The sequence below is a fragment of the Crinia signifera genome, chromosome 2 (genome assembly GCF_055691185.1).
Source record: "Crinia signifera chromosome 2, ASM5569118v1, whole genome shotgun sequence".
Classification (NCBI taxonomy): Eukaryota; Metazoa; Chordata; class Amphibia; order Anura; family Myobatrachidae; genus Crinia; species Crinia signifera.
The window spans coordinates 322,850,971-322,860,922 of NC_139218.1; the positions used below are offsets into that span (position 1 = coordinate 322,850,971).

A 9,952-nucleotide genomic window follows, 5' to 3' on the forward strand; every position below is an offset into this window, starting at 1 on the left:
AAAGTTAAGGAAGCTGCTATCTACTAGGCAGCTTGTTATGGTTACTGACTACAGCGGCCATGTTTAGACAAAGACTTTCTATAGGGCTGGCTCAACGTCCAATGGTGCAGCTGATGAGGGTATTTGTACATACAGCAGCAGATGTGTATCTCAGTAGGATGGCCATCTGTTGCAACATTAGCATAAAGATGTGGTAGCAGCTTCTGCAAAAGTCGCAGACCCTACTGCAATTGCGTCCAGTTCTAAATGAATGTAAGATTAGACAGTGTTGATTTCAGTGGCATTTAACACTGGATGTATAATAATTATTATAATATTAGTTTAAATGTATACAAAAGTGGTGCAAAAATAATATACTCTATGCATGGCAGTTAATAATGGCACAGCTTGCACTACTGTATATATTATATACTCTCCCAATTCAGCTTTCATTGTAAACTAGCATGACTAAAGAGGCCTATCGGGCTACCATGATTTCTTGAGGACAACACAGTACTGTGTTTGATCATTGGCTGTAATACTGGAACAGTTACCAGCGTTCTATAACAAGTTTACCTAAGAGCAGATAACTGTGAGTCTTCTGGTTAAAAGGGTCTTCTAACCCGCATCGTGGCTGCTTCATCTTCTCCAGAGTCTCATTATCCAGGACCCCTGTTTCTGGGAGTTGGAAAACCACCTGGAAAACTCTGTATGATAAAATAAAATACATTTCACAATGGGACAAACATAGCTGCAGGTTATATTAGTCTGTGTAACAGGAAAGTACTGTATGTACAGAATTGCCAATTTTATAGTAATCTATGTATGTCTGATACAGGGCATAATTTGTATACTGTACAGTCTGCCTTGGGATGACACCATAGGAACCAGAGGGGCTTATGGTTGGCCCCAAGCATAACAGGTCCCTACAAATAGAGCAGCACGCTCAGCATACCCCTAAATTCTCTTTAGTAGAATTTTTTCGCCATTCACTTTAAGCTGAAAGGGATGAGGTTGACCGCTTGGCATGCTTAAAGTTGACTACAAAGCTGCACTGCAATTCAGGGGACAATGTATAAATCATTCACCATCACGCTGATGAGGAATATATTCATACGTAAGGCGATGCCAATGTCAGCAGAAGAAATGAGACCTCTGATTGTTCAAGGGAGTATTTTGACACAGACTCCTCATCTCTGTCCCCCAAATCTGATGCCTGTGCCTGTAATACTTGACTCTATTCTTAGCTTTAATCTCCACATCTAATCTTTCTCACACTCATACCAAAATCCCCCCTTGCACTATTTCTAGTATCAGATACTGTACTTTCTCACTAAAACTCTTATCCAAGCAACCTGCGCCTTACCCTTGCCAGTCTCACCCCCTTTAATCTTTAATGCTGCTGGCCAACTATTTTATCTCTCCGGGTTGACCTCGCCCGTCTGCCAACTACTTCACTGGCTCCCCATCCACTTTAGAGCACAGTCCAAACTCCTTACCTTTACATATAAAGCCCTCAATTACGCCACTTCCTTCTACAACACTAACCTCAATTCTGCTCACGCTCCCTACCACCCTCAGGGCCAGCTTAACAACCAAATGGATCTATAAATGTTGAAGGGCCTATACTGAGAAGGGGAGGGCTGTGCCCAATGCTGTGTGGGTGTGGCCTGAGGCACATGGGTGCGTACATCACCTAACACTATCGGACAAATGTTTCCCTAAATATGTAAATATTTAGGAATTGTGGAGCTTCGTGAGAAAACTGGAAATACAATTTTAATGCTGTACTATCTGCTACATTGTTAATCTGGCCCTGTTCTCAATCAGCTCCTACCTGACATTTTTCAACCCCAGTCTGTGACATGGCAGGTAGAAGCTGATTGGATGGCTATTGATCACACTCCATTTTATCACTTTTGAATTTTAGAGCATCTGGCCAAGAGCCCTTGTTGTCTGTACCTGGCACTATCCATGTCACCAGTGTACCTCTATTCTCTTATGTTGTAGCCATAAACCATGATAAGTAACTGAATTGAATGCTGATTTGGATGATATGCTTGTCAACTCAAGAGACTCTGCGCCCCTGCAGCATAGGCGATTGAGATGGAACTGGCTCTTTTCCTGTCCTAAGGCTCAGGGAAAGAGGGTGGAGAGGGGTTGGGGGCACGTTCTCTAACCTCCCCGGCTCATGGATCCCAGAAATAGATTTCTTAGATTTTAATGGAATTAATGGAATTAAAAACTACAGAATCCCACCTACCAAATGGTATTGGGGACTAGGGGAATAGAATTCAGGAGGCAGAGCAATCTGCCAACGAGTTTATAAAACTACATACCAGGTTTGTGGAGCTGGAGCAGTAACCAGCTGCTGGAAGGCTGATATCTCTGGTTCTGGGAACAGTAGAGACAAGCTACCATCAAAGGGAGAGAGTCCCAGCTTTTGAAATATATCCTTCGAAAAACTCTAAGTCAGACAGAACCTGAAATATCTGACTGGGAAGAGCAATTAACAGGCCTGGATGGGGACCACTGCTTTGAAGTCAGATTTCTCCGGTTCCCAGGGCCGATTTTGAAAATTCTTGTACCCATGGAAATAGGGGACCCTCAGCTTTCAGCCTAGGGCCCTTAGACTCCTGGTGGTGGGGGGGTTCTGGGTACTCAGAAACTCCCCCCCCCCCCCCCTGCGTGCACCACTGAGCCTAGTTAAACTATATTATTGTTGTCAATTCTTATAAAGTATTTATTCTCTGTGTTGTGTGTTACAGCAAAATGGGAAATAGTCACAAGAGAAGAGAGTGGAGGACGAGGGACTGAGCTTGGGGGACGACTTTCATTCTTGCATAAGTCATTGACCAATGGATTAACCCCTTCGTTGTCAATCCCAAGAATTTTCCAGGCTGTGCCTCAGTGCCCAGTCTGGCAAGCCTGGAAAATTCTCGGGTTTGCCACTGTTTGGAGCCGGGCAGCGCTGCTGAGTTCACTCACTGATCTCTGGCAGCTTCGCACTGATCGGCTCCCTCCTCTCTGCGGCGCCGCCTCCTCCCTCCTCCCCCCCCTCCCCTCCGGGTTTCTTATTGAAGTCTACAGCGACGGCTTATGACAAGCCGGCTGCCGGGGACAGGGACGCGGCGCGGGGGGCGCAGGTCCGGGCAGCCGCTGATTGACAGTGCAGGGGCGCTGCCCAAACCCAGGGAGTTAGTGGTGTTTTTTTTAAGGGAGCGCTCCTCATAAAAAACTCACCCAGTGGGGAGCGCTCCCAAAAAAAAAACCAACCACTGAAGGGGCTAAAGTGGTCATGCAGAGGTGGGGGAACTAATTTCTCTATGCTACCTAATTACCTCCCCCCCCCCCATTAGGCAGAGACAGGGCAAGTGATAGGGTTTTTGGCATCTCCCTGCAAACTAGCACACAAACAATCACGCACAAGGCATGTGAGCAGCGCTTAAAGAATTGACCAATATGATGGAAAAATAGGTAGTTACTTTACTGGGTATAAAAATCTAATAATAAAATAAAACAATATACAAACAAAGATGCACAATGTAATTACATAATGTAGAATTAAAAATGCCACAGGAAGATATATGGGGGTGGATGGCCCAGGGGGACAAGGGATAGGGGGTAAGTGGTGGGTCACAGGTAAGTTCACTTTACCGATTGTAGGGTGTCCCTGCAAACTAGAATGCTTTTCTGTGAGAATTACTGTGCAGGACCAATGTGGAGGTTAAAATGTTTCACCTCACCATTTGAGGTGGTGGAACTCAGTTCCCCCTCACTTTAACCCCTGCTCATTAGTGATAAATGGCATTGAGGGAATGAAAAAGATGAACTGAATAGGTAATAAGTCTTGCTTATTAAAATGTGCTGTTGGAAAACCTTTTTATTGACTTCTTCCACATTCCTATCTTGTACTAATAATTGACCAAAGTGAAAGTAATAACAATAGCAATAAGCATCACATTATTACTGAACTAAAAAAAAAATAGTTTGTTTATAACTAAGAAAAAAATTGTATATCATTTTTACTTACTGACAGCAACTTTACTGACAGTTTTCAATTCTTCTGGAAAAGTTGGGCCAGGAAAATGGGGTGAACACTCATTTGTCTACAGTTACTCAATTGCAAACAGCACTGCAATTCTTAGCATCAGATATAATTGTCACAGTGGATCTGTTCAGGTAAGTCTTTAGTACCATTATTAACATGAAATATTGAATTATTATTACTGCAAATTGATGGTACTTTACCTTATAGCTTCTTGTATCTCCTCAGCACTGAAATCATCACTGTCACTTTCGAGAGGCTTCTGTAAATATCCAAACTCCTTTAGGTATTTCTAAATAAAGAACAAACAGTGATTTCCTGATGGCCTTGCACAGTAATGACATCTCACACGATTTAAATGAACTACCTGCAAAATACACGTTACCACTATGCTGTAGTTAAACCATCTGTCTAGCAGGGGGAGCCATTGGAGGGGCAGTATGCACCCCGGATGTCAATATGGGAGACAGGACATTACCAGATTAATATATAGATTATTGTTATGGATTGATAGCTTGTAAGTAATGTGCTGAGTTCTTTACAATACACTATTCCAGGTACAGTGTAAATTGCTGGAGCTCTGCACTGACTCCTCATCCATTATTGCTGGGTCACTGTATTGTGGGAATGACATCACAGTGCAAGCTCCAGCCCCAATGTGCTAGTGCATGAATGGTGTAGCTGCACGTATGCCCCTAGCAGAATCTGTGTGACCCTGCTAAATATTTGTGCTATGGTCACATTAGCAGTATACAGGTAAGCCAGAATGGTAGGTAGGAAGGAACCAGGCTGCATATTCTATCAATTACCAGCCACGTGTCTGATTTTCTTCAGGTTGGAGCAGTGTTTTTCAACCAACTTTAACAACTTCATCAACGAACAAGATTTTAAAATTTCCAAGGCAAACCATCAGTTCCCCACAAGGAAAAACACACACACTTTGGCCCTAACAGGGAAAAAAAACCACTGGCCCCCACAAGAAACAAAAATAAAATACACAGTATAGTTTCTCTGCCAGGCTCATTTGCTTGCAGAACTCAAGAGAGACCTTATGCCAGGCCAACTGAATGTGTAGAGCCCCAGCAGTAGAGTTAAAAATGTCCTCATGTGAAACCATAATAGTCACTGCCCAGCTGCCTAGGGAACTAGTCTAGACAGTACAGCAGCAGCACACCCAAGCAGCTCCTTGCCTTGTTCCCTGTGACCTTTCTTCTCTAAACCTGTTAACACAGTCAGCACATCCTGAGCAGCAAACACTTTAACTGGATGGAACACAGGGACACACTGACACCATCATTGTGAGAGAAGGGGCAACAGCAGCCACATCAACCAATGATGATTAGCAGATGACAGGAAGAGGCAAGGCAAGTGGCCAGATCTGGACCAACTGACATCAGAGAGGGGTGGTCTCATATGACACAGGACTGGAGCAGGAAGCAACCAGTACTGCCCAAAATTAATCGTTGAACTGATGGTGGTGACTGTACACTGGCGTGGGCATCTCTGGCTTTGGCAGCACACTAGTGTACCAGGGCATAGTGATTGAAAAAACACTGGTTTAGAGAAAGACAGACACTGAAAGTAGTATATGACATTAACTAGGTAAATTGTCTTACCAAGACTATATGATATATTATGTAAAAGATGGTGCTAAATGAACCTTAGAACAAATGCAACATTAGCCGTTTTCCTAGTTGATGAATGGAAACCTTGCATTTGGATCAGATTATTTATATTTAGTTCTCTGGTTTTAACCCTGCCCTGTTTTAGCATTTCTGTAACTCACAAGCCCATGAACAGTGAAAACCAATGTCAAATGGCAGCGACAACTTGTTCATGCCCTGAGGGGAAGCCTCGGATCCCCTTCTAAGGTTACATCTTCAGGGAAAGAGAGATCTGCAGGCTAAGAACTTGGAGAGTGGTCAATAGTTGCTGCAATGTGAGAAAGTTGGAAGGCACAGCGCCCTGAAATTGCCTTGCATACAGCTCGGAATCCACAAATAATAGAATGTGAGAAAAATAGCCGCAGCGTCCATCAGTTGTTAACCTCTAATATGCAGCCAGAGACTGACAACCTTCTGGTGTAAAAATGGCAGAACCACAACAGACCATTTATTACAGCCAAGGAACAGATTTATCTTTCAATTATGTGAATTTAACAGAAGCAGATCCACATTTTTTAATGACAGATTTGTTTTATTGTATGCACTAAAATAATATACTCATTGCTGCCAATACTCAGACAGCAAACTGCTGAGAATACCAACAACTTGCCGTGGTCCCACTGAATTACATTTTCCATTCATTTTGAGAATGAATAAAGTTGCATTTGTTGAAAAGCTGAATTGTGTTGTAAGAGTAGGTACAATCCACAGCTGGGGTACTTAATGGCTTGGGCATGGTAACCTATATGAGCTTATGGCGGTCATTCTGATATCCACGATTGCCTGAGTGTTCGCACAGGTGAGTGATGGTAAGCAACTGCACATGTGCATATACTTTTTACCAGGGAGGTGTCTTATATCTGTGAGCGCATGCAAATTTATACGAAGATAAGTGACCATCGAATGATTTTGTCCCCGCACACAAGGCTGTGAATGGATGTTTATGCTAAATTCGGTGCTGGCGGACGTTTGTGCGGGCTGCGTTAAAATGAAAAGCAAAGCTGCAAATTTTGCAGCTTTGCGTGTCAACCAGAATGACCTACTACCGTTCTCACCGTATTATAAATACCAAGACATATAGAAGCTCCCAATACAAATATAAACACTTTAAATAGAACAGTTTTATAGATGGATCGTTTATGAATGAAAAATAAAAACTACATGTCCATACTGCATAACTCAACCTTTTGATTGCTAATTTTTTAGTATTAGTATTTTAAACAACACAAAATTAACATAGGAACATAGAATTTGATGGTAGATAACCAAATGGACCATCCAGTCTGCCCTTCAGGATTATAGGGATAAAGTACAAGGGTTGGTTTAGTGGTTAGTGTATTAGGGGTAGCTGGGGGGTTTGGGTTAGGTTATCCAATGTCTACTCTTCGTGCATAAAAGGTGTTATCTTAACAATGTCATACACTTGCAAACATTCAGTATGAGTTTGTAACTGTGATGCTCAATGATTGTTATTATTATTAAACTAATTATTTAATAAATAAAAGTGATGTTTGCATACCTCCCAACTTTCTTCACAGTAGAATAGGGACACCGCGCGAGTGCCTGAAAAGGGGGTGTGGTCTATGCAAATGAGGGCACATCTTATGCTAATTAAGCCACACCCTGTTTTCGGCCACTGTGCATGCGCACAGCGTCTATTCGGTCAGATTGGGGGGAACTCCCAACTGCCCCCCCCCCCCCCGCAGCGGGACACCGACAGCCGCGGGAGGGACGTGGGAACGTCCCCAAATATCGGGACGTTTCCGCGTTTAGCGGGACAGTTGGGAGGTATGTGTTTGGCATTAACAACAATGTTATCAGCCTAAAGAGAGCCGCTAGGAGCATTTTTCATGCAGTAATTCTCAATCTTTTTGAACTTGTGACACACCAAACAAGATTTTTAAATTGCCAAGACACACCATGAAACCCCCACAGTGAAAAAGCATTGTCCCCACAGGAAAAATTAAAACAAGAGACCAATGAATAATTGTTGAACTGGTGGTGGCTGTAACCTGGTATGGACATCTCTAGATTTGGTGGCACACTTGTGTGCCATGGCACAGTGGTTGAAAACCGCTGTTATATGACTAGTTAGACTCTAGTGGTATCTGCAAACAGAATTTCAAAAGGGGCAGTATGGATGGTGCAGTACGGATGGTGTAATGGTTAGCATTACTGCCTCACAGCACTGAGGCCATGGGTTCGATTCCCACCATGACCCTAACTGTGCGTAGTTTGTATATTCTCCCCGTACTTGCGTGGGTTTCCTCCGGGTACTCCGGTTTCCTCCCACAATCCAAAAATATACAGGTAGGCTAATTGGCTCCCTACGAAATTATCCCTAGAAGGAATGTGTGTGTGTGTGTATATGTGGTAGGCTATATAGATTGTAAGCTCCACTGGGGCAGGGACTGATGTGAATGTTCAACTATACTCTGTAAAGCGCTGCGGAATATGTGTGCGCTATATAAAAAACTGTTAATAAATAAATAAAGAATAAGAAAACAATTGTTAAACTGCTGATACCGTATGAAAAATGTGACCCAATTACAGTTATTGCAATGCTCACCAGAACGCAACCTTCTTATTCATAGGTTTCATTCATACAAACACTATTCTTAAATGTCTTTTGTCATGTCACTGTTTATACAAGTCGTACATTTCTATTCTTGTCACTGTTTATGCTTCCCATTTCTGCAGAGTAAAAAGCAGTTACACTTACCAGGGCGTCCTCCTCAGAGCTAGGATCTGCCAGGGTTGCTGCATAAGCAGAAAAGGTCATAGCCCCCAGCAAAGTCAGATACAGCATCCTGAAGTTATGCTCCTGTCAGATGTCTTAGTTTCTGGTTGTTTCTGCAGCGGGTTCCCCCTGCAAGCCCTTAAGAGTTCTGCCAGTATGAGTCACATACACTCCTCGCTGGTTCCTCCTCCCCAGCCTCCCCCTTGCATCTTCCCTCCTGAGAAATGGTCATGGAATGCAGTGTTAACCCTCTCCCCCAGACTCAGCATGAATATTGTTTAGGCAACATTTAAAAATCTCAGTTTGTAGTCATTTACCAATCTTAGTTGTTGACAGTCTGTATCTACGTAATGAGTACACTCAGTGACAATGAATCACTTTCAAAGACTACATCTGGAGCATCTGTACAGTGACATTTCTACAGTCATATTATAGGCATCTGCAGTTACTTGGGGATTGCATGTTATACATGAACGTGTTAGCTTTTTGTGTTAAAGTCAATATCCGGTTATGTTAGTTTAATGGTTTAATGATGGTATTAATTCCTTTGAAGACCCTTATTCTGGTTGATTTAGTAAGCGGCAAATCTTGCAGCTTACTGAGTCCCAGAGGGCCTTCCTGGCCCACCGAATTCCACTCAACCATGTGAGGGGATGTGTCACGAAGACTTCCCCTCGCATGTCCCACTGGTGGAGAAATCATTTGATGTGTGACGAATGATATCTTCAGGCTACGCAAATATAAGTCAGTGGAAACTAAGTTATATTTGCAGCCTTCCGGCGAAGACAGGGTGGGCAGCTGACTTCATGTGATGTCAGCCACCGGCCCCCGTCACCCGCATCACGCCGCTATTTGCATGGAAACGCCCAGTGTTATCACGGGGACACACTTGAAAAGCTGGGAGTTCCCATGGGCGACTCCTGTCCTGGCCACCACATGCCCCCCCCCCCCAAAGCACTGCTCCATTGGAACGGCCCGGCAACATTGTAAATTGCTGCAGCCATTTGCACAGTGGACCTGCCCATTCGGCCACCTCCGAATGGACTAGAATGACCCCCAAAGTCTTAACATATTATGCAGTGTGGGGAAGTGGCCTACCAATAGCTTAATCTCGCAAGGCCACGCCCCATTTTTAATGATATGGGGGCAAGACCAGAGGCTCTGTGAGCTTCTAGCCACGCCCTCAGCCCCTCTGCCTGCAGGAATAGACACTATGCACATGCTTCTCAGCGTGTGACAGGTAAGACTCCCAACTGCCCCCACCGCCGCGGGACACTGCTGGCCCTGGGCGGAAAGCAGCACAGTTTGGAGGTATGGTGTTGTACATTGATGGCATGAGAATACAAGCAAATTACTTACAATGATGTGACACAAAAATTGGTACTTGTTTCCTAGCACGGCCACAATCGCGGCCATCGGGTGTAATTTTTAGTGGTCTGCGACCGACGCGATGCCCCCGATTTTCCCATTGAAATGCATTGAAAAAAGTCAAAATCGCGTCGGTCGCGTCGTATGCGGCTA

At 43.8% G+C, this 9,952-nt stretch overlaps 1 protein-coding gene across 1 annotated transcript in view; it reads right to left on the reverse strand.

The window, feature by feature from the left end:
• Positions 1–8,605, reverse strand: part of MMP19 (matrix metallopeptidase 19) — a 29,369-nt gene extending 20,764 nt beyond the window's left edge. The window contains exons 1-3 of the mRNA XM_083169209.1: positions 8,414–8,605; positions 4,231–4,319; positions 556–686 (exon numbers count right to left, since the gene is read on the reverse strand). Coding sequence (XP_083025335.1) covers positions 556–686; positions 4,231–4,319; positions 8,414–8,500 — 307 coding nt within the window. The 5' untranslated portion in view covers positions 8,501–8,605. The remainder of the gene's footprint in view (positions 1–555; positions 687–4,230; positions 4,320–8,413) is intronic.
• Between the last annotated feature and the right edge of the window lie 1,347 nt (positions 8,606–9,952).